The 27,884-nt window shown below is 48.8% G+C and overlaps 1 protein-coding gene across 4 annotated transcripts in view; it reads left to right on the top strand.

The window, feature by feature from the left end:
* The first annotated feature begins 1,537 nt into the window (after positions 1–1,537).
* Clmp (CXADR like cell adhesion molecule) overlaps positions 1,538–27,884 on the top strand; it is a 108,696-nt gene continuing 82,349 nt past the window's right edge. For 2 of the 4 annotated variants that reach the window (XM_087560699.1, XM_087560700.1), the window contains exons 1-2: positions 1,538–1,878; positions 20,714–20,845. In XM_087560699.1, coding sequence (XP_087416825.1) covers positions 1,854–1,878; positions 20,714–20,845 — 157 coding nt within the window. In that variant the 5' untranslated portion in view covers positions 1,538–1,853. 4 annotated transcript variants of the gene reach the window in all.

Genomic DNA, 27,884 nt, shown 5'->3' on the forward strand with positions numbered 1-27,884 from the left:
CCTTGAGACCTGAGCAGTTCCTACTGCTCGTTTCTTTTCTGGTCCTTTCTCACAGGACGTTAAGCACCAAGGCTGAGTCCAGGCTCTCCTCTGTGGGCCCACCAGCCTCTTGCCCTCTGTCTACCTCCAAAGCAATGCTTCTGAGGCAGAAGAGGGAGATCTATTCAATCTCATGCCTCTTCTCACTGAGAAGAGGAAGGGAGATAGAACACCCCTCTGCCCCAATCCATCTTCTATGCTCTGGACTCAGGCTTAAGTAGAAACTGAGCTCTTGTCTAAGTAATTCCCAATCAGGAAGTGGACCTGCCCATCACTGTGCTTCTGTCTGTCCTGTAAGAGGGTCTGACAAATTGTAAATTCCTTTTCAGGAAAAAGTGTTCTCTCTGGCCGACCCAGGCATTAGGTTCTTCTCCCAACATGGGATTCCTGGGGGGAATCCAGCTCATTGGGATCCGTTGTTTTAATAGTCTGATGGTCAGGTTGCAGGATTCAAGTGTCTAGCATTTCTTTTAGTGTTTAGCGTGACACCTAGCTCAGGCTGTCACGGAACTCACTAAATATCCCAGGGCAGATGTGAACCCCTGACCATCCTCCTGCCTCAGCCACCCAAGTGCTGGATAAATGTGTGCATCTCCATAATGCTCCTTAATGCATCACCATTTCCTTGATTCCCACTTCTCTAGGAGAGTGGCCGGCTCAGCCCTGTACGGATTTCACAGCGGTTGACTATGAATGGCAAACACAAAGGCCACATGAAAAGGGTCCAAACAGGGAAGGCTCAGAACGCTTTTAATGATCCACTATTGCACAAACCCACTATTTATATGGTGCCTCTAGTGATTTCATGCCGACCTAACAAAACCTGGAAGGAACAGGATAGGAATAAGAGGCTGGGGAAAACAAGAAGGGAGAGGGGGAAAGGAGGAGACAAGAGGAGAAGCAAGAAAGTGAAAAAGATCTGGTGTAGTGGTACGCTTAGCGCCAGGTATTGTCTTTGTGAGTTCGAGGCCAGCCTAGCCAGCCTAGTCTACATAGATAGACTTCCAGGTCAACAAAGAGCTACATGGTGCTACCCTGTGTACCCGACCCCCCAGCATATCCCCCTGGGGGAGGGGGAGGAAGAGAGAGAGAGAGAGAGAGAGAGAGAGAGAGAGAGAGAGAGAGAGAGAGAGAGAGAGGGAGAGAGAGAGAGAACCATAGAGCATTGTAAGGAAGAAAAATATACAAAAGAGCAGAGAGACTAGAGAGATCAAGGAGAAAAAAGACAGAATTGAAAAGGCCGCATCCACCGGCTGTTGCCCGAAGTGCTGCGGATTCTCTCCTGCACCGCACCAGTTGGCACCGAGCGCCCCCCTTGATCACCCCGGGCCGTGGCCCTCCCTCCCGGGTGGGAGGTAAAGCAGCCCCAGCAGCTAACCCCAAACGCAGAGAGGGAGGGCGGGAGCGAAGAGAAGGGAGGGCGAGGGGAGGGATGGAGGGAGGGGCTGCGGTAGGAGGCAGCCGTGTGGTTCCAGCTCATTTTTTTCCCTCTTTCTCCAGTCGGTTTTCTTTCCAAACAGGGAAAAGTGTTCCACGAAGCGGTAGCTTCTTGCCGCCTCGCCTTCTCCTCCCTGACCCTGGGCCCGGCCCCCGTCCCGGCGCGAGCTGGTGGAGCCAGGGCTAGAAGCCCTCGGTGCCCCCGGAGCGCAGCGCGCAGGGGACCCGGGCGCGGGGCCAGCGCCCGCACATGGCTGCAGCCCCCCGCGCGCACCCCGAGGCGCCGCGCCCTGCTCACAGAAGGTCCGTCGGCTGGGCTCGGTCGCCCTGCAGCCAGGCTGCGCTGAGCCGGGAAGTGCCCGTGTCCGGGGATCGGGATGTCCCTCTTCTTCCTCTGGCTAGGTGAGTGCCTTGGGGAGGGCGGGAGTTAGGGTGGCCCTGGGGAAACGCCACCCTGCGTTTGGGTGGAGACCCGCCCTCAGCACCGTGGTCTCCGCAGTCCGGGAGTGCGGCAACCACTCGGTCCCTGCCTCCGCGCCACCGAGGGGCGCATCTGGCAACGGAGGACCGCCCAGTCGGCCATCGAAATGTCTCACACATCTGGGCCCTCTAGCCAGCTACGGGGTGGGGGCGTTTCCTGGTGGAGTTTGGCGGAGAACCGTTTGGTGTAGAGGGTACTTTTCAGCGCGTGCTTTGGTTTCAGGAGTATCAGGGGAAAGTGGAGAGCTGGGGAGAAAAGGTTCATCCAGGGTTTTCTGTGCCAGGTTTTGAGGGTGGGGGGAGCTTTTTGTTTCATACAGGCGCCTCTGAGCGCTCAGATTAGAAACAGATGTGTTGAAGGGGAAGAGGGAGGGAGAGGGAGGAGAGAAGGAAGGAGAAAGGGGTAGAGAGGGAAACAGGGCAGGGTGTAAGGAGCACCAAAGAGCCAGGTGACCCCAGAAGATGCAGGCTGACCGCGACCCCGGGAAGGAGAGAAAGAAAGAGCCAGAGAAGCAGAGGGAACGGAGGACAAGAATGTGAGGACGAGCCTGGGCGACGGGAGCCTGGAGTCCTTGAAACCAATGCAGCAAAGGAGGCAAAAGAGGGAAAGAACATACTCTGCCCCTCCTGAACCTGGCTCGGGGCAGAAAGAGCCCTTCTGGATGGTCCTCATTTAGGACCAGGAGGGTCTCCTGAGGGGGAGGAGGTGCCCTAAGACAGGGGGTGGCATTCCTGTACTGGACCTGGCAGCTTTGTGGGCCAGGGTACAGAAAGGGGTGTGTGGAAAGAGCTAGACGGGGTTTGTGAACCTGCGAGGGACCAGGCCCCAAAGGTAGCAGGACAACTGGACAAAGTCCAAGTGTATGTCAAGAAGCAGAGCTCTTGTCCACCTAGAGCCAAAACCCAAAGTTTGCGGGCATTCAGAGGTGGCCCCAAGGGTGGCAGAGAACCAGCAGAGCCGAGTTGACTGGCCAGGTAACTCTGGGCAGCTCCTATGTAGGGCTTTAGCTCCCCCCCCCCCCCCGCCACACACACACACCCCAAAAAATGAGACCGTTTTTAGGGCATTTTCAGGCCTGAAAGCCAGTATCTTCATGAATTGGATGGAGGCTGGAGCCCAGAAAAACCAGCAGAGGTGGAGGAGAACCGAAAAGCTACTTGGCATAGTGACTACAGCTTGTAGACAGTCCCTGAAAACTTACACATTGGTTGGTATTCCCGATTGCCGTCCGGGGCTGGTACCGGCTAAGGCATAGAGAGAGAGAGAAAGCTACAGCCCAAGTAGGGAAGGGGAGGGGCTCTTTTCCAAGCTCTTTGAGATATCGGCCAATTGTTGCAGCACACCTGGCATGGCTAGATGGCACCTTTGTCAGCCTCCTGGAGTCACGCCTCCAAGCTACCAATGCTCAGATGTGCAGTGGCATCAAACTCAGAATTGCCTTATTAGAGCCAAGTAGCCTCTGAGTCCTTTTCTATACCGAGTACTTTGATGTGGGTGAGTTCATTAACGCCTCGCCCTACTGAATACTCAGTGGGCCTAAACTCACACTGCACGTGAAGAAATCAAGGTGTACAGAAGTCAGGTAACTGGGGAAGCCACAAACTCACCGATGAGCAGATGTGGGGTTTGAAGGTAGACTGCGCAAAATGAAGAGTGACTTCAGTTCAAGTGGTCAGAGTCAGCTGGAAGGTAGTGGGCCTGGATGTGACCCGTGATGGTGGCCGGCCATTCTCTCGGTTTATGAGAAAAGAGGCCCTGACTGGAGCCGAGATCAGAGGACGTATCTATTCACTGTTTCTTCTTTATTTGTTTTTTAATTTCACCCTTTAGATTTACGTATTTTACGTGTGTGTTTTGCCTGCTTGTGTGTACGTGTACGTGTATGTGTTTGGAGCTCATGGAGGTCAGAGGAGGGCATCCGATCCCCAAAGCTGTTATGGACAGTTTGTGAGCTGCCTGTGGGTGCTGGGAACTGAGCTGTGACCTCAGCAAGAGCAACAAGTGCTCTTAACCGCTGAGCCATCTCTCCAGCCCTCACTTCTTTTTTATTAAGTGCTTGCTAGGTGTAATCACTTCCTTAGATAGGAAAATAACCCTCCGAGTTAATTCCCCCCGCTGGCTTTCTTGGGTGCTCTCACTGAGAGAGAAGAGGAAGGAGGGAAGGAGGATGACTGGCCTGGAATTCTCTACCCTTCATCTACACCTCTTCTTAAGCTTTTGCTTCATCTGGCTATTTTCAGATCCAGGCTTGTGATGTCCTGGGTCTAAGTTGCTTCAACTATTCAAGTCGAGAATAGGGAGCAATTTTAAGGGACCCGCTACCCATACCACAAATGACATCCTGCCTTGGGTCAGGGGCACAGGCAGAAAGCAGCTGTGCTGGCCGGATCAACTTCTCTTTGCAAAAAACGAGGACCCTTCAGCAAAAGCAAATTAAAACCCAGATTTGCCTAAGAAACAAAACAAAACAAACAAAATACCAAAACAAAACGAAAACAAAAAACCAACAGCAACAACAATAACAAAACAAAAAGGGCAACCGTTTCTTATTCCACGCATCCTTAAAAGGGGTAATTTTGCGCCCCGTTTCCTCTCGTGAGTGGCTGCATTAGAGTCTCTTCTTGTCGAGAATGTGCAGTGTACAGCAAGAGAGCTAGAAGGGGGGGAGAGTTCAATATTCTATGCAGGGGTGGGCCAGTTGACTTCTTGCTTCTGCTTTTTTTTTAACCTGCTTGTGAGAGAGCCCATCCTACACTCTGCTGTCTTGTCCGTAGCGTAGCATAGCTGATAGGAAGGCAAGAGCCTGGATTGGAAAGTGGGAAGCTCTCCGAGGTCCGGCTCCATCTCTCTTGTTTGTAAAAGGCAGATAGGGTAGAGGATCTTGAATTCGATTTCTTTTTCTTTCTTTTTTTTTTTTCATTCTATGACATTTTGTTCCTCCAACGTCTTTAACAGTTCTCATTTCTTATTTATTTATTTATTTATTTATTTATTTATTTATTTATTTATTGTCATTTTAAAAACCAAGCTTAGGTTAGCCTGTAAACGAGTCATTGTGCCCTGCCCCACCCCACCCCCATGTGTGTATGCGTGTGTGTTGCTGGGAAGTGGACCTAGAATATGCTAGGTGAGCTTTCTTCCTACCGAGCTACATTCCTAGCCCAGTGCCCATTGGTTTTGGTACTGAGCACAAGCACCTCACTCAAGAGGATGGGGAGGAGCTGAGTTCCCAGCAGTGAGCTTGCATGCAGATCTGAGCAGGACCACACAGGTCTACCTGCATTTGTGATGATGCTCACAATAGTGATACGATCCCAGCAGACTCATGTCTTGTCCTAACTTATTGATGTCTTATGCTCAGTTGTGCGACACAGGAGTGTGTTTCATCAAAGTACCTAATGATGGTGAGCTATGAAACAGATGGCTTGAAACCTAGACCCAAAGATTGTCACAACTGGAGGGGGGCGGGGAGGGATCTAAAACACTACCTAAACCTCTGGTTCTTAAAAACCTGAACTCAGACCCCTCAGAGAATCTAATGGAAACCACTTCTTAAAGGAAGACACGCGTCACAAGCGTAAGATTTTCCCATTGACCTCCAGGGTTTTGCTGACTTCCTGGTTGCCTTCCTTGGAGTCCAGATTCATCCTTTGTCTAAAGCTACCTCTTCTTTTATGCTGAAGAGGGGACCAGAGTTCAGAGACCTGGCTAAGGCTACCCAACTTGCTTAGTCAAAGAGCCAACACTAGTCCCCAGACTCCAGGATGTGACCTGCTACACATCTGTGGGATAGAAAATGTCTCCCTGCCCTTTCATCTCACACGGTTAAGCCACAAGATCACAACTGGCCTTCCAGTGTTTCAGTTAGATGAGCTCAATGCTGAGTAATTGGCCATTCTTTGTCGTGTTGAGAAATTGCTTGGAAAATAGGGCAGATGTCGAAACATTTCAATTCAGCCATCATAACTGGGAATCTTGGAAATTTTCTAAAGCGTCATGTTTGATGTGTTCAGAAAAGGAAGAATTAGTACCCGAAGTTCCAAACATGTGGTTGTGGGCACACAAAGACCAGGATGGCGTGTCAGTGGCTCCCTTCTGTCTTAAGTTTGCTCTATTGTTCCAGGCTTGCTACCCCACCCCAACCCCACAAGAATGTTAGACTAAGCTCATCCCTAGGTTTTCTTGTAGGACTATCGCCTGCTATTCTCTGGAAAGAATGTGGTCTTGCCACTGCCCTTGCTTGGTTTTTGTTCTTGTTTTATTTTATTTTGTTTCAGGCACTGCCCACTTGGAGCAATTGGTGTCAGGTGATTATAAACCCGTAAGAATCAACTAAGAACTATGAACAAAGTGGTCCATGACTTTCAGCCCACAGTTGTCCTGTGTGAGCCAAGGAACCTTTTTCAAGGTCGGACTGAAACCCAGATCCTTGTGCCTGGGGAGTTCATAACCGGAATTCTAGGCAAAAGTTACCTTCAAAACAACCCATAAAAAGGGACACCCAGGAAAGACCAGTTTTGAGGGTTTATTGTACAAAACTATCTGTAAGCATTAAACCCTTTTCTTCTGCTTAAAACAAATACATCTTGTGGGCAGAGGAGAGGGAGAGGGACGGGGAGAGGGAAAGGAGATGTGAGAGAGAGAATGAATATTGATGGCCATGGTGAGGATGCTGAACTCACAGAACAACCCACAGGAGTTGGTTTTCTCCTCATATCATACAAGTTCCAGGAATTGAACTCAGGTCATTAGGTTTGTCTGGTAGCAAGTTTCTTTACCCACAGCTGTCCTGTTAACTCCCTCACCACCACCCCTTTTGTTTGCTTTACTTTATCCACTCTTTTACTTTTTTCTATTTTTATTTTTCGGACCTGGGGACCGAACCCAGGGCCTTGCGCTTGCTAGGCAAGAGCTCTACCACTGAGCCAAATCCCCAACCCCTACTTTATCCACTCTTGACACATAATCAAGTGGACCCATTAAGGCGCAGAGCTCCGTGGCTTCCTTGCACAGATCAGAATTTGTGTTTGTGTTTTCAAATTTAATCCCGTATTATTTACCTCCTTCTATTTCACTGGGAGAGGATTCCATGAGTCAGAACAGTAGGGAGAAATTCCAAACAGTTGTAGTGCTTGTTTCTTTGATAGAAACTTACTCTGTGGCCCAGACTGGCCTCAGACTCCCATCGCAGCAGTGCTGCTTGAGCATCTTGAGTGCTGGGATGCAGGTGTGAGCCAACACCCTTGGCTCCATTTTTAACATATGTATAAGGCTTGGGAGTTTATGAAGCCTTTGAAGGAAAAGGGAAATGGCAGTTGGTGGGTTGGTTCAGGAAAAGAGCTGGAGTGAACTTCTTTTTTAGAAATTAGTTCAATGGAAGAGAGGGTCTTCCAACTACAAGAGCCAGAATTGGGCCCCCGGGTGGGAAATCGTTAGAGGTGAAGAGAGGCTTCCCTTTACAACTTAGAATGGAGGACCTCCACTAGAGAAATAGCTTAATGTAAAAGAAAACTAGTTGTCAGTGGCGAGGAGAAGCCCAGAGGAGAAATGCCCCCTACCAGCGGCCGGCAGGAAATTTCATACCGCATCATTTAGTCTGGGTTAAGCTATATGACAAAGATCATGGAGGAACCAGGTATTGGGTAGGACCATAAGTCAAGGGTTGTTAACCCCTCTATACCACCACCATCATCACCACCACCACCACGCTGCCCAGAGCATATAGATTCTCTATTCCAAAGAGAGAACTGCAGGGGGAATGGCCTGATGTCTTCCAGCCGTGCGATCTGGCCAGAGTGACCAGTGTCTTAAAGAGATAGTTACAAGTTCTCACACGAAGTCTGCTCTCGGACCTTATATCATCCTCACATTGTTCTTCGATAGTAAACGATTTATTACTCTACGAATAAATAGGCAAACCAAGGCTCGGAGAAGTAAAAGTGAACTTACACAAATACCCCCAGGAAACACAGAGACACTAACCTAGAACTGGGGATTCCCAAGGCTGAGAGCTTTACCAGCAGACATACAGTTATTCTACAAGGCTCAGTGCTACCCAAGGAAGGGGTGTGTCTAGATGTTGGGCCATTTATCACACCCCTTCTCCCCGTCCCATTCAAATGGTTTGTTTGGATTACCAACTACTGTTTATAAATGAGTCTCTGTACACATCCTGTGCGCAGCCCATGGGCAGCTGCTTGGTAACTAACTGGAGGCTCACTGTGGTCCTTGGGGTTCTTGGTGAGACATTGTGTCCTGTTTGGGATCAGGCACGGGGACCTCCTTTGTTAAAACAAGATCCTGTGATGCTGTGTGGCTCTGGACGTGAAGGTCTGGGGATCTGTGTGAATTGCTTGTGTACTCTATTTCCTTGTTAAATTCCACTTTTAGCAGTTCTGAATTCCTTGTATCGTAAAGAAAGAAGGCAGACCCTTAACTCCTCTCAAAAAAGAAAGAAAGAAAGAAAGGAGAGAGAGAGAGAGAGAGAGAGAGAGAATAAAAGAAAGAGAAGGAAAGAAAAGAAAAAGGTTTTGGTTCTCTGAACTCCAACTGTCTGGATTCTGAAAACATAAAAGTTTATTTCCTTTGGCACCCTACAGACCAAAATGGGGAAGAATGCTGAAATGAACCTTTATATTATGAGGGGCAGACGGTTGGATCAGTCTGTGTAGCCTCAGCCAAAGTCTGACTGTGATAAGGCTGAAAACTGCTTTGTCTCAGGAGAAGGCAGGGAAGAAAGCCTGCTCCCTTTGGGCCCCTACTGGGAGGAGAAAATGGAACTGTTCTCCTCAGAATAGTTCCTCAGCGAGTGGAGGCTTTTTCTGAAGAGGTAGCAAAGGGAGTCTGAAGAGGTCAGGTCAGGAAAGCCAAGTGAAAAAAGGGAAGAGGATGAGGATGGAGGAGGGGGAGGAGGAGGGGAGAAAAGGAGGGGAGGAGATGGAGAGGATGGAACTTAGAAACAGTGCAAAGCGAAGCTGACAGGTGTCTGCAGAGGGACCTCTCTGATCGGCCCCTCCAGGACGGCTGCAGCAATCCATCAGTTCTCTTCTTCGGCGCTCACGTTCATCCAAGATACTTCTTCATTCACGTCCTCTACCTCACAAACAATTTCAGGGGTGGGTGCCACCCCTGAGCTGGGCTCTTAGCTTCCTGTAAAATGGGAGGCCAGTCTCTACCACCTCAGCACTGAGCAGTGAGGGAGGCGTTCAGAAATAAGGACATGGACGCATAGGAGAGAGGGAACATTAGGAATGTTAGGAGGCCCCTGGGAGTTCTTGGAAGTCATATAATTCTGTCTGTGTGGGAGTCAGGGTCTCCTCTTGTGCCCTCAGGGACCTTATGAACTTCAATCTCTTACTATGCTTCCACATTATCAAGGTTGGTGTTCAGAAAGCAGCTAGCAGGCTGGTGGGGTGACCCATCAACATCAGAAAGGCTGGATTAATCAGTGTGTATCCTTGGCAACATGCCAGGTGCTTCCTGGAGGGACTAAATTTCCCAGCATCCTCTATGCCCTTGCCTTCTGAAACATGTGGTGTCATTCTTCATCACAGCCTGTCACCCCCCATGCCTCATCCCTCACGGGATGCTAAAAAGAGAAAGACGAAGAAGGACCGGACCAGTGGGTTGAGATGTGTTCATTAAGACTGGTGGACTCCTCTGCTGGGTCTGAAGTGGTTTTACTCTACATGGAAAGCAACCGGGATTAAGCCAAGAAGAAATCTCTGTCCTCCAAGAAACCCACTGTACAAAACAGAGCTCCGGCCCCTGACATAGTCTGATTTTTCTCTCCTGGGTAACAGACGGCAGCAGGAAAAATCCAATCCCTGTGAGGGAAATTGTTTTGTGACTTCATTGTTTAAATTTAGGCTCGGGTTTGAGGGGATCGTTGAGACTTGGAGTGGAGTGCCTTCTAACCCAACCCCTGTCACTTCGAATTACTTCCAATGACAATTCCAATTATTTGCAATCAGTCTTCAAGGGAAGAGCAGGGGGGGAGGCACATAAGGCTTCCATGTGGACCAGCCATGGAACCACTGCCGTGAGAGCCGACCCTTGGGGTCCCAGACCCTGGCTTGATGCTAGCTTGGGTCACTTTGTACTTGCATGACTTTGGGCAAATTACCTCACCTCCCTAAACCCTAACCTCGGGTTTCTCAACAGCCATTGCATGTAGTGACAATGTCATCACAGCATTGTGTGTGTGTGTGTGTGTGTGTGTGTGTGTGTGTGTGTGTGTGTGTGTGTAAGCTAAATGGAGTAATGCAATTCGAGTTTTAGCTCCCTGTGTGTACATAATCAGCAGTTAACAAATGTCTGTTGTCATTGCCATGACTGTCTTTGCCCAGGGAGCATGGGCCCATAAGGTATTGGTGGGCAGCCTGCTTGAAGTAAGCTGACATCACGCCATTAGAGCCAATCTGCAGTGGCCACTGCTGGTCCTTTATCCCACTAGCAAGTCCCTTAGTGTCCTTTGGGGAATATTATTGTCCTTTAGGACTTCATAAGGCTCTTAGTCCCATCTGTACTCCATCTGTCTGCAGTTTCTCTGGGAGAATAATTTCGTGTGTTAAGTAGCTATGGTCAAGATGGCCCTTCCTTGGCTGCTTGACTTACTATCCGCAGGTCCCTGAAGCAGCCTGGAGCCTCTCCCTCATGCTCCACAGTGCCTGGGCCAGCTGATTCATTTCTCTTCTCACCATTGAGTAATGCTTTGTTGGGCAGCTACTGTCACCAGCCACTTGTGTCAGCGCTTCATGCCGGTGATCCGCTGCATAGCAACCTCTGTCCTTAGAAGTTGAGACAGGAAGTCAGGTGCTCTACACCGAACTGCCTGGGTACACGGGGTGGGCCTTTGCATTCTGCTTCCGGGTTGCTGTGGAAGGACAAGAACAAAGAGGCAGAGCTGGGAAGATGCTTGCTCTGCAAGCGTGAGGCGCTTAGTGTGGATTCCCAGCACCCATGGTAAGAAGAGCCCAGAAGTGCACTTCTGTAACTGGGGTGCTGGGAGGCAGAAACAGGTGGGCTCCTCACGCCTCCCTGGCTATCCCAAACAGATGGTCCACTGATAGACCAATCTCAAAAAGTAGGGTGGAGAGTGAGAGAGCAAAGACACCTGAGGTTGATGTCTGTCCTTCACACCATCTGAGCATCTGTGCCTATACACACACACACACACACACACACACACACACACACACACACACACATACACACAGAGAGAGAGAGAGAGGGAGAGAGAGAGAGAGAGAGAGAGAGAGAGAGAGAGAGAGTTGGGGGAAGGAAAGGTGGGAGGAAGGAGAATGAAGAGGTAGCTTGGGTAACCTTTGCTACACGACAGGCAGTTCTGTCTCTGTTTAAACATCATGCATTGCACTTGTACAAGTCAGATGGCTAAAATACGAGTAGGAGATCTGCTCTTGCGATCACCAATATTGTCCGTCGTCGTCTCTATCCTGACTGACATACAGATGGGGCAGTCTGGGGTCTGGCCTCCCACAAATCCAAAATTCCTTTGTTCTTGGCTGGTCATGTACTCACCAAAATTAGACTCCAAAGAGCTCAACAGCCAGATCCAAGATGTGTTGAATTATATTTCCTTTTTTAAGGTTGGGGACGGAGGGGGGGGGGAGGAGGCAGGACAGGAAAACCGCAAGGTGAGAAGAAAAACCTGCTTTTTTTTCCATTGACCCAAGGAGCAAAGTGTGATTTTCCTCCCTACAAAAGTCAGCTAGGCTGGTGTCCCAGATTCCCAAAGGCCTCGAATTCCTGCTCGGCACACTTGCTGGAGCCTGGCTGCCGGAGTCCGGGTTGTTCTCTGAGGCCCATTCTCCATCTGCCTTCCTCTAGGGGGGAGTTCTATCTTCCATCCCGCAGCCAGGAGCAGCAGGCTTTGCCCTGCTTCCCTCCAGTCTCCACAGAGAAGAGGCCAGAAACCAGGCCATTGCATCATAGCCACCATCTCTGCTCCACTGCCTCTCATGCCCTGTTCCCAGAGCTCTGAAATTCCCTTGGCCCCGAGGAATCCAAGTCCTCTGAACACACTGTAGCTTTATCATCCTCTTGTCCCTCTGTCTTCAGGCCCCAAATGACCTGCTCTGGGAGGAGGGAGGGACAAAGAGAGGGAGGAGAAATCTGTGAAGCTCGCCTACTCTGTACCTATACTACTGTCAATGATGGGTGCTGAGGGTACCTGGAAGAGAATGGGGGACAAGGGACACGAAGAAGGACTCCAAGACAAGAGTCTGATCAAGGCAACAATTTTATTTTTCCCAAGGCTGAATTTATGCCATAGCAGGGGTAACAGAGGGAGGGGGAAGTAAGAAACATTTACGCAGGCCAAGGACACAATATTCGTGTGGTCAGGGAATCGACTGATGTTGACAGGATGTCAGAAAGGTCACAGGTTTGTCGTATCTATTAGTCAGCAGGATGTTGGTTTTTCAGAAAGGTTATAGGTCACCACTTTGGGTATCTTGACGTCAGATGTATTTCTCAGCAAGAGAACTTTATCCTATTATTCATTTTGACCACCAGATTTGTATTAGTCTTCTGCAGCGGGCTGGGGGATTTTCCATGAACCCAGTCATACTTAACTAACCATAATAATAACATCAATAATGGAGGGCTTCAAGGGCATCACTGCCAACATACTATTAAAGCAACTCCCTGCCAGGGACCCACTCCTGAAGGGCCCTAAGTTCATCCTGTGACTTTGTCTTAGATACTCACATTGCTCATAGAGACCTCCACCTCCATGACCTTCTGGCCTCTTTGCCACATACCAAACTCCCTTGTGGCAAACCCTTCGCCTGACTCCCCAGGCAGAGGGCTCTGTACCCTAGAATGATCCAGTTTATATCTCCCAGTCCCTCTGTTACATTAATAGTAGCGTTCAGGCGTTTTCCTCTGTGATCACATGGGCTACTGGCTCATGTTAGATACTTGAGGATAAATGGAACCCTGAATGAAGACACACATTAATGAGTGGGGAAGAAGAAGCTTAAAAAAGGCAAGATGTTTCCTCTTCCAGGAGTCTCTTCATCATCCAAAAAGGGCCTCAGAGAGGAAAGGACAATGAGGGTGCTGAACAAAGGCGGCGAGAACATCTGCAGGGAGAGGTGATCTTCTGGCCAGTCTCAGGGTCAAGGCCCCAAAGGCCTGGAAGTCTTCAGAGCATCCTGAACAGCACTGACTCCAGAAGGGGTGGGCTGGAGTTCGCAGCAAGGCGGGGTGTAAGAGAGGGTAGGCTATCATAGTCCTCTCTTGCCACTTGACTCCAGAGCCAGGAGCAGTTCAGCCCTTCCAAGTGGTTTATTTTCATTTAATAATTTTCAGGGCATGTGGCTTCTCCTTCCAACTGTGTCTTTAGTGGACAAGGCCAACCCAGCAGTGTTGACTCGCTCCTGTTTTGTCCATTTTAGGTCCTGTAGGCCAAGTAGCCAAAGGATACAGCATAAACTCCTAGCTAGTTCCATAATGTGTAGAACTTAGGGTTCTCTTCCTCCCCTATCTCCCTCTCTTCTTCACTCTGTGTGTGTGCGTGTGTGTCTGTGCACGTGCATACATTCTCACACACATGTCCATGCCCATGTACGCATATTATGTCTGTATGTGCATATGTGTGTTAGGAGGTATGTGGCAGCCAGAAGTTGATGCTGGGATGCCTGTCCCTCTCACTCTCTACCTCATTTTTGATGACAAGATCTCCCCTGAATGATAAACTATTTAGGGCTAGACAACCCCCGAGTCCATCTGTCTCCATCCTCAGCACGGGGATTACAGATGCCTGTGGCAACACCCAGCTTTCATCTGGGTGATGAGAATCCAAGCTCTGATCCTCAGGCCTGTGCTGCAGCAAACACTTGGTTCACTTGGCCGCCTTGGTGGGTCCTCCTTACTTATCACTAACCCTCCCAGGGCTTCGCTAAAGCAGAGCAAGGAGAAGAAACACTAGTCAGTCAGTCATCCCCACATCTGGATAGGGCTTTAAGAACATGCACGATCCCTCATTTGCTCTTGTGATTCTAGTGAAAGCACCTTAAGGTACACAGGGTCAGCATCCATTGCACAGGTAAGGATCAGTGAGCTCAATTGTCCCTGTGTAATGCAGGGAGCAGGGAACAGGAAGCCAAGTCTCTGGCTCCCAGATCATTGTTTGTCTCCTGCTTCACAAGCCCATGGGAAGCTGTGCACATCTTCTGGTGCCTCTTTCCATCCCAACTCCTCAAATGGACCTTTGGAGAGTTTCCTTTGAGAGACAGACATTGAAGCTCCCTATGTGGAGAAGGCCTCCTGTTTAAGGTATAGAATCATCAGCCACTCCAGTCTGCTTAGGACTTGGGCTTTCTCAGGAAGCAGAGTGTGGGGAGCATCAATGCTGAAACCTGGACATCCCTAAGAAAACCATCTTTCTGGTTATTCTCGGGGGCCCTCCACTCACAATGCGAGCCTCCGGCAGCTGTAGTAGTTTCTGAAATAAACCTGATAGAAGTAAAGACCCATACACCCTACCCTCAACAAGAATCTGCATTTTAGCATACTTCCCATGAAGTTTAAAAAGAAAAAAAAAATCATCTGAGAAGCTCTAGAGAAAAGCTCACAGTGCCTGTGATGGGCGCTGAGGAGTTGAAAGGTCACATCTAGATTGCATGAGCTGTCCTGTGGCCACTAAAACAAAAGCCTGGGGTCCACAGACAGAGGAAGGCAAGACCCCCATTTGACTCAGTTGGAAGGACTTATCAGGGATCCCTAGGGGTGGGGGAGATGAAGTGAGCAATGGTTAGCTCTCCTACCCCACCATCTATGGTCCCCTACTACTGATGACTCTTACCCTGAAAGCATGCTGGTCTTCTAAGTGCTGCAGTTCTTTGGTCCCAAGCTTATACCCTTGGACATAGGTAGAGGCTGGACCATGACAGCTGACAGCACATGGACAGTGTGTACAGCAGGCTTAGGGATAGGAAGATAAGCACAGAGGTAAAAGCACCCAAAAGAGGCATGTCTGGGGAGTAGTGGACCCTAGTCGTTATTAATTGATAGAGTCGCGGGGCTCTGAAAGAACTGTCGGAGACTACAGTTGTTCCCATTTACTGCGCGTCTGGTTCCACTATAACAAGAAACAAGCTCTCAGGGATGAGCCAGCCTGTCCCCACCCCACCCCCCCGCCGCCGCCCAGGGTGATTACCTGACATTCATATAAACAGAACTAAAGAATTGAGTTCTAGGTGAAGGGCTTTAATAATGTGTCTGGGTTCTGACCAAACATGGTCAAGTCTTCCACAAGGATAGCAAGTGTCGTCTTATGCACATCTAAAAAGAAACAAAGCCATGTATGTATTTATTGTGTCTTCATGCTGTGGGGCACACTAGAGAGAGCAATATATGAGGTCAGAGGACAACCTGTAGGAGTGTCTCCTCCTACCGTGTGGGTCCCGGGGATCAAGCACATGTCTTCAGGCCTTGCAGCAAGCACCTTTACCTGCCGAGTCCTCTCGTTGGCTCCTGAACAGCTTTCTTTTTACTTTGCTCCCAAATCAAGCTCAACAGTCAGATGTTAGCCTAACAGACACAAAACAAAGGTGGGGCAAGACATTTGTATTTCTGGTACTGCGGAGCCGACTTCAACTAAAACAAGCAACAGCCCACGTTTGTCAGCCTTCTCTCCGGTTCCAAGTCACATGCCCAGTGGGCAGCTAGAAAGGAAGACAGCCCTGGGGTGGGGGGAATGGCTGACAGGCTCCAAGATAGATGTGTTTATCATGCAGTTGGAGCTGTTTGAGACCGAGTTGATCTTCGCAGCGATCTGAATCTTACCCTGACACCAAGACATCAAGCTGTCACCTCTCTCGGAGGAGGGAGAATATCTCTGACCTCAGTTTGGGTCTTTTGACAACTTTCTTCGTGCACATTGTTTGTCTTTGGTTGGAGGTGGATCTTCTGAGGGGACACATTTTCCAGTCAAGGAGCAACTCCCTGAGCTTGGTTCCTTGGGTGGATATGGAACCACACATGACTCACGACTCAGCCCATTTCAGTGGGGTCCGGACCAGGTTGACAGAGAAGAATGAAAATGGAGACGGGGCTAAAATGTTTGCAGCAGACAAGGAGGGGAACAGGAGTCCTGCAAAAGGACGACGGAAGATGGGAGATTCTTGACTGGCAGAGCGGCAAGAGTATGTAGGGGGGAGGCACAGTTGCATGACAGCACTGCACTGAGGATGGGTGCAGGGTGGGGGTGGTGAGGGTGGCAGGGTACAGGGTGGAGTGTGGAGCTTCAGAGAGCCTGGAGCAGAGGGTGGAGGGGAGGACACGTGGGAGTAGAGGCTGTTGTGACATCCTGGTCTGTCTCACTCTGAAAATAGTAGTTCACAGGCTTGGCGGGGGCGGGGGGCACCTCAGGCAGTGTTGGGGAACATTGGAAGACTGTGGTATGGATGTGGTTTTTCCATCAAAGGTTCGGGTGCTAGATGCTTGGTCCCTTGGGCAGTGTGTTCAGAGGTGATGGGACTTTGAATGGCTGCTGTCCTTGGAGGGAAAGGAGAGAGGGAGTGACTGAGGGACCCTGGATAATCCCTGCAGTAGAGGCATGTTGTAAGAAGGACCCTGCTTCCTCTCCTCCATCACTAAGTGTTCTCGTCACCAAGTGTTCTCTCTGGAGTTTGCTCCTGCAATGATTCATCCTGCCACGAAACCATAACCAGAAAACCTGCTCAACCTTGGATTTCCAGGATATTCCCTTATAAATAAACATCTTTTGTTTATACATTAGCCAGCATTGCTATTTTGTTACAGCAATGGAAACTGACTGAACCAGAGGGGACTCTCATTCTGGGTGCCTGTGCCCATTCTGAAGGAGCAAAGACTAGAAGGGAGAATTTCTGGGTCCCCTCCCACACTGCAGTGGCAAGGGCCCTGGAGTGTTCGTTTACAGGAAAGCCAAAGACCAATGGCCTCTCCTGGCTTCTCCACTCCAGGTGAGAGCCAGGGCTTTTCGGTTGAGCCACAGTCCCCGTCACCTACATTCTAATGGCACCCCAGGTTCTTCTCTGCCTTTGCCCTCTGAGACGTCCCTTCATTAAGAACAGAGTCCAGCCATCTCCCAGGTTCCCCAACCTATCCAGTCTAAGCCTGCTAAGACCTCTGCCCCCAATGATGTCACAGTGGCTTCTGCCTCAGGGTCTCTGCTCCACTCCCCTTTCCAAGAGTCTTCTTTGCCCAGATGGTTGCAAGATTGGCTCTCTGCCCTTCAGGTTTGAGGGCGCATATTGCCTCACTGAGACCTTTCCTGAACTCGCTCTGCAGTCTACCCAGAACGCCTGCTTGCTTATACATCACTGTCATTTTACTCGGCTATATTTTCTCCCTGACATCTTCAACACTCTTGAATGTCTTTTCTTATGCCTGGCCATGTGTGTCTTAGCCCATTCAGAATTCTATAACAAACTGTCATAGATTGGTAGCCCATAAACAGCAAAAATGTATTTCTATGTCTTTTACAGACTGAGAAATTCAAGATCAAGTTACAGGCAGATTTGGTGTCTGGTGAGGGCTGTCTTGTGGGTTGCCAACTGCTGTTTTCTCTTGTGTCCTCACTGCATACCCCGGGACCTTCCAAGTGTCTTGCTCAAAATCATCACACACAGAGCTGAGATTTCAACATGGGAACATCAGTGGGGAGGGAGAACCCACAAACATCTCTCCATAGTGAGGCACATTTGCCTAGTGTCTGGTTCTACCTGGACTTCATCTTTTCCTCTCTACCCTTCCTGAGCTTAGAGCAGTGTCTGACAGAAACACGCCATGTACACATGGTGGGAACACTTGTGCTCCTGTCTGCAGGGCTCAGAGCAATGTGGTTCAGGGACGTCATGAGCTAAGCCTCTGAAACTCTCAATGTATCATTTCACTGAATGCTTACAGCACATCTATCAAGTAGGTGCCATTTGACTGACAAAAGGTTGGTCCTTGAGAAGCTATAGAGCAAGGGAGCTACAGTGTGAGGACAGAAACCCAGGCCACCCTTCTGTCCATCCATCTGTCTGTCTCACTGATACATGTTAAACGTAGCCATGCTAAACTTTTCTAACAGAAATCCTTTTCAAGGACTCGATCCTCTGCCCTCCATTTGAGCGTACAGCAGGACCATCTCAACTGTCCTACTTTTTTTTTCTCATCTTTATTAAATTGGGTATTTCTTATTTACATTTCAAATGTTATTCCCTTTCCTGGTTTCCAGGCCAACATCCCCCTAGCCCCCCCCCCTCCCCTTCTATATGGGTGTTCCCCTCCCCATCCTCCCCCCATTACTGCCCTCCTCCCAACAATCACGTTCACTGGGGGTTCAGTCTTGGCAGGACCAAGGGCTTCCCCCTTCCATTGGTGCTCTTACTAGGCTATTCATTGCTACCTATGAGGTCGGAGCCCAGGGTCAGTCCATGTATAGTCTTTGGGTAGTGGCTTAGTCCCTGGAAGCTCTGGTTGGTTGGCATTGTTGTTCATAAGGGGTCTCAAGCCCCTTCAAGCTCTTTCAGTCCTTTCTAAGATTCCTTCAACAGGGGTCCCATTCTCAGTTCAGTGGTTTGCTGCTGGCATTCGCCTATGTATTTGCCATATTCTGGCTGTGTCTCTCAGGAGAGATCTACATCTGGTTCCTGTCAGCCTGCACTTCTTTGCTTCATCCATCTTATCTAGTTTGGTGGCTGTATATGTATGAGCCACATGTGGGGCAGGCTCTGAATGGGTGTTCCTTCTGTCTCTGTTCTAAACTTTGCCTCACTATCCCCTCCTAAGGGTATTCTTGTTCCCCTTTTAAAGAAGGAGCGAAGCATTCACGTTTTGGTCGTCCTTCTTGAGTTGAGTTCTTAAGACAGCTCTCAGCATGAGGAATGACTTTCCTCAGAGTGGGGAGTCTCCCTTCCCCAGCAAGTGTCACTAACTGAGGCCTCGGAGGTTTATCATCACCTTGCAAGTGAAGAGAGATTTTAAACATTCATCTGTGGCAGGCCCTGTGCCTACCAGGTTCATATGCACGTCACCTCAGGTAAAACAACTTCTCCCTGAAGTATGTTGTAGCCATGAACCTTTAACAAATACAGAGAGCTAGGCACAGAGTAGTTTGGGTGACAGGCACAGTGGCCCAGTCTAGGAAGCTTCCAAAGCCATGTTCTTTGTCTTTCACATTGGCTTCACATCCTTCTATCCAGAAACCTTTTAAGGTTTTTGTTTTGTTTTGTTTTGTTTTGTTTTTTCAGGTAGGATCTTAACTATGTGTTTCTGGCTGTCCTGGAACTCATTACAGTGGGACTTTCTGGTCCTGCCAGTGGGTAAACAATGACACAGAACCTTAGGTCTTTAGCTCGGTAGAATCTGAGCTAGTTCAATCTAAATCAACTTGACTATTCTAGCCTTAAGTCCCGCAGCTTGGATATCTTTTTACCTCTCTTTTGGTCCCGGTATGTCTGTTTCTCTCCAGGCCAGCGCTGGTGAAACCCACTTCTGATTTCCTCTCCAGAGACCATTTCTCTGCCTGGAAGTTCCTCCCTCCACTTCCCACCTAGCTATTAGACATCATATCTTTATTATGAAAACCAGCAAGTGAGGAAAGTGACTGTTTACAAAATACCAGAGTGGGCTGTAAGAATAGCAATACCAAGATCTGGCTAGCACTTAGATCCCTGCCGGGATAACGATCAACACTTGAATAGGCAGAGACAACCTTCACATAATGTACCTGGACAATGTAGACCAGAGTGGCCTCGAACTTACAGAGATCTGCCCAACTCTGACTCCCAAGTCAGAAACCCTTTAAATAGCAAAAGAAGACTCCATTGTGTTTGTCTCTCTCTTCTGTCTTTTCTCCTTGAAACGTTTCTCCCTGGTTTTCGCAATTCTGGTGCGAGCCATCACTAACGTCAGGGCATGTTAATGTGCCAGGCACTCGATATGCAGACTGAGCCAGTGTCCATCAGAATTGCGAAGTGGCTGCGTTTTTTGCAGAAGAGCAACTGGTGAGACTCAGAGAGGTCATTTTTCCAGGGCACCCAGAGGGACAGAGAACTAGGTATGAGCTTGGGTCTCTCTGAGTGACATGAGAAAAGCAGTAGAGTGAAGGGGTGGGAGGTAGTAGAGATCCTATCCCGAAGGGAAAAAAATGCAAACTTAGATGTCACAGTGGTCCAGCATTTCTATGACGCTGGCGTGTTTGCCCTCCTTTAGCGATGAGGGTCCTTCTCCACAGCCCAGTGTGTACCAGAATCACTAATGACATCACTCCATGGGAGATGTTTGATAATAATTCAAAGTGGTTTGGTAAAGCAGCTTCAGGGAGATGTGATAGCGATGTATGACATACTTATGCATTTCAAGTGTACAGTTGGCTAAATTTGGATAAATGAATAAACCCATGACACCATCCCCACAGTGGAGTTGTTAATAGATAAGTCCACAAAGTATGTCATCGGAGAGATCGGTGTTGGAAGTTCTCGTCTTTTTTGTTTGGATGGTTCATCCCTCAGCCTCTTAGTTTTTGGACTTTGAGTCTTTTTGAGATAGAGTCTCAATATGTAACTCAAGCTGTCCTGGAACTTACCATGTAAACCAGGCTGGCCTTGAACTCAGAGATCTACCTGCCTCTGCCTCCCAAGTGCTGGGATCAAAGTTGTGAGCCATCATGTCTGGAGAGGTTGTGGTAATGAGAGAGATAAGAGAAGGAGTCAGGAAGGTGGGTAAAAGCTTGTATCTGATCTTGCCTTGGAGCCTTGGAGCCTTGGAGCCTTGGAGCCTTGGAGCCTTGGAGCCTTGGAGCCTTGGAGCCTTGGAGCCTTGGAGCCTTGGAGCCTTGGAGCCTTGGAGCCTTGGAGCCTTGGAGCCTTGGAGCCTTGGAGCCAGGTAAACTAAGGTTCAGCTACAGTGTTGGTTCTGCAGCACCCGTCAGCCTCCCTTAGTGTTGTTTTTTGTTTGTTTATTTATATTTTATGTGTATAGGGGTTTACATGGGTGTATATATGTGTACTGTGTGTGCCTAGTGTTCAAGGAGGCCAAAAGAGGGCATCTGATCCCCAGGAACTGGAGTTACATATGGTTGTGAGTTGCCATGTGGGTCCTGGGAACAGAACCTGAGACGTTAGCAAGAGCTACAAGTGTACTTAAACTGCTGAGCTGTCTCCCCTTCACTCCCTTGGGTGTGAAACTGGTTTTCTGTTTTATTTTCATCTCAGGGCCACAGTTCACATTTTCAGTTTTGCTTGGCTTCCTGGGATCCCCACGAACCCTTCGTCTGAGTTCAAGAATAAATTTCGCATCAAGTTCTTAGGACTAGGAGGAGGCGGAATGACTACCAGGGCCTCCCAGAAGATACTCAGTGACACACATTGGGTCACTTGTCCCAGTGAGATGTAGACAAATGTCTGTTTATCTGAGATATGACCCCAGTGACAGACCAAAGAACAGATTCAACCCAAGTATAACGTAGTGGACCAATGAGATTATCGCACTTCCTTATGGGAGTTTGGGTGGAAGGCTACACAGTGGAAAGCAGATGGTCCCCAAAGAGATGTATCACTGAGCAGCATAGCCCATCCCAGCCAGCACAGAGGGCCCTTTAAAATGGCACAGACAGAGTCTCCATTTCAGTCCACACTCTACCTCCTGTGTCCCCTAGCACCTTCCAGACCACATGCAGCTAGGACAGAATTGCGTGCAGCCCAGTGGAGGAGTGCTGGCTGGAGTCTTGGATGAGGTCTGCTATTCTCCCTTCCCTCCTTTGAAGGAATGTTTGTAGGCTAAATCTTATGTGGGCCTCCTGAGGGTCACCACTGGTTCTGATGACAATGGCCACAAACGTGTTATATGTACTGCAGACAGCATGCCACGCAGCATGTGGGTATAGGGCAGATGTCCGCTTCCCACTCTCCCCTTTGCCCCAAATATGTGCTACACCAAAAGAAGGGGAAAACACCAACATCCTACAGCACTGAGGGTTTCAAGGGAGGACTCTGAATTCAAAACTCAGGCTTGTTCTGAGAGAGCCTAAGTGGCAGATGCGATCTTTCCCCATGGGGCTCCCTCACTGCCCCACCAAAGGCAGGCATTTCAGAAGTAGCTATTCACTCATGCTCTTTCTCGCCTTCTGGGCAGGGAAGGAGGGTGAAGTTGCTGACCTCATTCCTCTCTGCATCCCCAAAGTGTCTGACATTCGATGCTCAATAAACGTGGAACAAGTGAATGGCCCATTCACAGTGTCCTCAGCCTCAAGGAAGGGCTTGACCTTAGGGTCTCATAAACTTGCCACAAGCAGCCATAGGACACACAACGGTGACTCTCACGTGTGTGTGTGTGTGTGTGTGTGTGTGTGTGTGTGTGTGTGTGTGAGAGAGAGAGAGAGAGAGAGAGACAGAGACAGAGACAGAGACAGAGACAGAGCCAAGAAGGTGCTTGTGCTGTCTTCTCTCAAACGCTGTTTAGTCTGCTTGATGTGCCTGACTGCAGCTGGTGAGGCTGCTTTGGGGAGATGCAGCTTCTGTCTCTCCCCATCCTGCAGGTGCTAAGGGGGCAAGAGAAACAGATAGGGGGAATGAGCGTGGAGATGCGGTGGTGGTGGTGGTGGTGGTGGTGGTGGTGGTGGGGAATCTCAGCTGCTGGGATCCTCTTGGTTCTGTCTTGACCCAAGACAGAACTCCACAGTACACTAGCTTCCTGATCACCAGTGTCTCTGTCGCCTCCCAGACATATCCACTCCTTGTAAATACATGTGGAAAGACCCACATTGCCCTACTTTACTTAAAAAGGAATGTAGATACCAAAATTTTATTTGAAGCACAGTGCCTGGGTTAGTGTTTCTAGTTAGTTTGCATCGGAATAATGTTGCAAAGAAATAAGTGTGTGAGCAAGGCTGGGTGTGATGGTGCACATCTTTCATTCTAACACTCAGAGGCAGAGGCAGGCAGATCTCTGGGCTCAGGGCCAGCTTAGTCTACAAAGTGAGTTCTAGGATAATTAAGGCTATACAGAGAAACCCTGTCTCGACAAACAAAAACAATAAATTAAAATGTAGGAAATCAGAAACATACTGTTAAAATATTACTAGCTATACGTGTAAACAAAATCGCAAGTCAGAGGGGGCTGGAGAGGCGGCTCAGTGGTTAAGATCACTGGCTGCTTTTCCAAAGGATCCAGGTTCAAATCCCAACACCCACACGGCAGTTCATAACCGTCTATAATTCTAGTTCCAGGGAATCTGACACCCTCACACAGACAAACATGGAGGCAGAACACCGACGTGAATAAAATTTTTTAAAAACCCACAAATTATAGTTCTTTTATTAAATTCATTCCTTAAAAGAAATGGCATTTCAACCAGCATAAAAAGGCAGCTGGCCATACATGCATAGCTATCTATTTACGACAGCTAGCATTTATTAAGTGCTTACTGTATGCTAGGCACTATTCTAAGTGGTTTATTGACAGCCTTTCCTTTTCCATGTATGTACATGGCACTGTCTGGTTTTTTTTTTTTTTTCCTTCCCTGTGATACTGTAAGATTTTTGCTGTGGTCCAGCCGCTGCAGTCTGTACCCTCCTGTCAGGATCACTAAAGGATTCTTCTTGGGTAACTTTACATTTTCCACCTTCAGAGTGACTTATTCTGCACCCAGATGACAAATGACTCCCTTTGAAGTTCTCTTTGATGTATGTGGCCCTTCAAGTGCTGCTCCCAGCAGACTCACGCTCTTGCAGCCTTTGTTGACAAATGCAACTGCCCCTAGGCAAATCGGAATGCAGCCGCTGCAAAAAAAAAAAAAAAAACGCTTCCAACCTCCTTCTCAGGGCCTGGAAACTGAAGAATAGAAAAGCCATAGAAAGTGCCCCATTCTCCTGCCTGTGCTTTGAAAAGGAGAACGTCCCACTCTCTCAACAACCAAAACCAAACCAGATGGCTCCAGCCTGGGGGGGTGGGGGGGTGGAGGTGAGGATGTGGGGCTGAGTAAGGAGGTATGAATTAAATAACTCTCAAGAACCTTTTAAAAAAAGAATCCTAAACATTTCCCTACTTTCGGGATTAAAGGAGACTTAAACAGGAAGAGGCTCTAAAGCACTGTGGGTGCCCTCTTAAGCCAGACAGGCATTCTTCAGAGGACATAAGCACAAGAAAGGGGTTATGCTTTGCAAAGCCTCCCCGGAGGCCAGACACCTCTTCCGGAAGAGGAGCGGAGTAGGAGACCATGTTTATTTTTTCAGTCCTCACCAAAACCGCTCAAGGAGACCCAATGTCAGGGATATGAGAGATCACATTTCAGGAGCTAGTGCTGTTGCATACAGAAGGGAAACAGAGCCAGACTCACAGTGGCATGTGGTTTTGTCCAGACCATCTTGGCCAACGGCATCCCTTCCGGTTGGCCATCTTATGTCGGTTAATAGGAAAAGATGAAAACAAACACAATGTCCTAGTATACGTGCTATGAAAAACAAGTGTATGAAAAACAACTACGTCCTATCCCTGAAGTGGGACCCGTGGAAGGTCGTGTGAGGCAGTGTACGCGGCACAGAGAGCACGCAAATGAGCATTAATAGAATGGCAGGGGGCAGCTTTGACCTCTTCAGGTGAAAAGCTGAAGCTTCATAGATGTTTACAGGCTAGGCAGGGGTGTGTGTGTGTGTGTGTGTGTGTGTGTGTGTGTGTGTGTGTGTGTGTGAGGGGGAATGGAGTGGGGGTGGAGGTCAGTGGTAGAGTACCTGCCTAGCATGTCAGAGGCCCTATATTCAACATTCAGTAGGGGTTGAGGGGGAGAGGAGGAAAACCTGTTTAGATTTTAAGCTTAGATTTTTCATATGCTGGGGGGAGGAGAGAGAGGGTGGTGCTGTTTGTGTATTAGCTCTGTGATCTTAGGGAGGCATCTTGTTCCTACCCTCAGTTTTTATCTGTAAAGCCACTATGTGTGTCACAGGAGGAAGCTGAGGCTCTGAGAAGTCACCAATCTTGACCAGTCTGGAACTGGTACATCTGACCGCCCCGCCTATGTTCTCTCCCTTAGTCATACAACGCTCCAAGGGCGAGACCAACCACATGTTAAAGTGTCACCAGCCAGGCATGTGATGGTTTCCTCCTAGTTCCTCTGGGCACGTCTGAAAGGAAAGACCATCCCACATCTCCATGTATGTGTGTGAACACATTCGTGTAAAGCTATTAGCATCGTCGTTATGGTCTGACTCACATAAAGATACGTGAAGAACGGACAGACGAAGCCAGAGAGATGGCTCAGATGTGAAGAGCATGTATGGCTCTTCCAGAGGACCTGAGTTCGATTCCCTGCCCTGAGTCAGGTGACTCACAATCAGCTGTGACTCCAGCCTCCTCAGGTAAAAGGGTGTGCACATGCCAACCCTACCCCTTAACTAAAAATCGAAAGACAGTCAGACAGACAGACAGAGCAGGCTAGAACCACAAATTTTCCCACAGAAACTGGGCTGTTATGTGGTGGCTCCCACCATGAGGCAACCAACGCTCACTAACTTGTCCTCCATAGAGAGACACTAGGTGTCCTCTATAACCAGTAGGCTAATGCTGAAGTCAAAACCTACCACCGTGTCCCAGGAGGGAACCTTTGCTAATCATGCCTGCTCTATTGATAATCATTCTGAAAAAGTTTGAGGAAATACAGTAGACTTGGATGCTCCTGGCCCAGATCCACAATGGTGTGTGCACTGGGGCGGGGGTGGGGTGGGGTGGGGTGCGGTTGATCATGCTCCCTGAGGAACTGACATCTGAACGGTAATGGGAAGACAGTACCATGGTTCTCACCGACTGTCATCCTGGGAATCCGGATGAATTTATTCATCGAGGGAGAGAGGCCAATCAGTACACAGACCTTTTAAAGGAAAGTTTAAAGGCTTGATTCAGCAATTTAAAAAAACATTCAGGGCTGGAGAGATGGCTCAGCGGTTGAGAGCACTGACTGCTTTTCCAGAGGTCCTGAGTTCAATTCCCAGCAACCACATGGTGGCTCACAACCATCTGTAACAGGATTGTGTTCATATACATAAAATAAATGTCTTTAAAAAAAATTTTGTCCCAAGGATTCCACTGTTAGAAACTTAGGCTAAGGACACGATCTAAGGTTGTAGTCACCAGGCCAGAGGTGTAGTGAGGCAAAGTGTGCATGAGGCCCCCAGTTGGATCTCCAGCATGGTAAAGGACAGGAAACTCTCCTGACCCAAAAGTATGTATACAGAAAGCAATAGGGCAGAAAACCAGTATGAGCTGAAAGCCCCCAAATAGGACAGAGGTTTGGTGACAGTCAGTCCTGAACCCAAAGCCATGGGTAGGATGTGCCCAAGAAAACAGGTAAAAGAGAAAGTCTATGACTTGGGTAACTGCTCACGGCATAATGTTGATTTATAATATTTCAGGACTGGAGGTACTGTAAGATGTTTATCCTATCAATGTATCAATGCTGAAAAAGGATGAAGGAAAGCTCTTCGTATGATAAGTAACATATTTTTAAAAATGGAAAGACTGGAAGGAAATGTGAGGTAGTAAATTAAGAATGGTTATAGTTGATTATTCTTTTGTTATTTTGTCCTTATGACCCAAATTATTTAATAATTGCCAGGTGTGTCTATGTGCTCTCCCCAGATAGCTTTCTTTTGCTTGAGGTTCATTTGAGAGTCGACAGCCACCCTCCTTCCCCTGGGCTAACCCTTCTCAGTGCCACTTGTCATACACAGGAAAGCCCTCTGGGTGCAGTCATCGGGCTGCTTCTGGTCTCAGTGCAGACCTAGGCTATCTGTTATCTCCAGACTAGGAGGTACGGTTCCAGCTTACTCAGTGCTTGCCACTCACCACACCAGCCAGACCCTTTCAAGTCTGTCTCTCAAGCATGTTTTCCTCTACTGGGAATGCCCTTTCATCCCCCTGCCTACCCTTCGTGCACACATAGGTGCATATGTGTGTGCTTCCGTGCAGGCCCTCCCATGTAGTTCAGAAGTCGCTGTCGATATCTTCCTCCATTGCTCTCTCCCTTATATCTTGAGACACGGTCTCTCACTGAACCTGGAGCTCGCCAATTCAGCTACAGTAGCTGACCAGTGAGCTTCCAGGTCCTCTTATTTCCCTGCTTCCCGGGCACTCGGATTAAAGGTACGTCCTTTAATCTTTGGCTTTTTATGTGGATGCTGGGGATTGGAACTCAGGTCCTCATACTTGCACAGCCAAAACCTTACCAAGTGAGCCATCTATCAAGCCTCCCTCCCCCTCCTTTTTTTCTTTTTAAAGATCTATTTATTTGTTTACTTATTTACTTATTATCTGTAAGTACACTGTAGCTGTCCTCAGACACACCAGAAGAGGGCGTCAGATCTCATTACAGATGGTTGTGAGCCACCATGTGATTGCTGGGATTTGAACTCAGGACCTCTGGTAGGGCAGTCAGTGCTCCTAACCGCTGAGCCATCTCTCCAGCCCCCTCCCCCTCCTTTTATACCCAGCTCAGGAGTTAGCCCTCCTGGGAAACCTTACTCATCACTCCCAAGCAGGGTGGCTGCTGTTTGCTTCGCTTCCTTATGGAGACTCTCCCTCGTGGCTCCATTTCCACAAAAACCATAACTAGTGATTGTCCCCGCGCTGTGTGTTTGGGAGGACAAAGTTCGACTTGTTCTTCTCCGTATGCCTGGTGCTTGGCACAAAGTCACTATCCGGTGACAAACAGACTGAGGGCGGCCACTGACCTGGAACCAGGGTGGCATCAGGCAGCTCTAGGGAGATGCTCTATAAGATTGACAATGAACTGCGGCTAACTGATCTTCTAGCCCCAGCAAGGCTTTGCGGTTAGGTTAGCAAAGCCGGCCTGCAAGGGAGGGGCTTCCACGGGGTACTGTTCTGGAAAGGATGAGTGGTGGGGGCAGGGACCCCTTAGCAATGGGGTCTATGAACT

Source organism: Rattus norvegicus, chromosome 8, assembly GCF_021556685.1.
Source record: "Rattus norvegicus strain SHRSP/BbbUtx chromosome 8, alternate assembly SHRSP_T2T, whole genome shotgun sequence".
NCBI classification, from domain to species: Eukaryota; Metazoa; Chordata; class Mammalia; order Rodentia; family Muridae; genus Rattus; species Rattus norvegicus.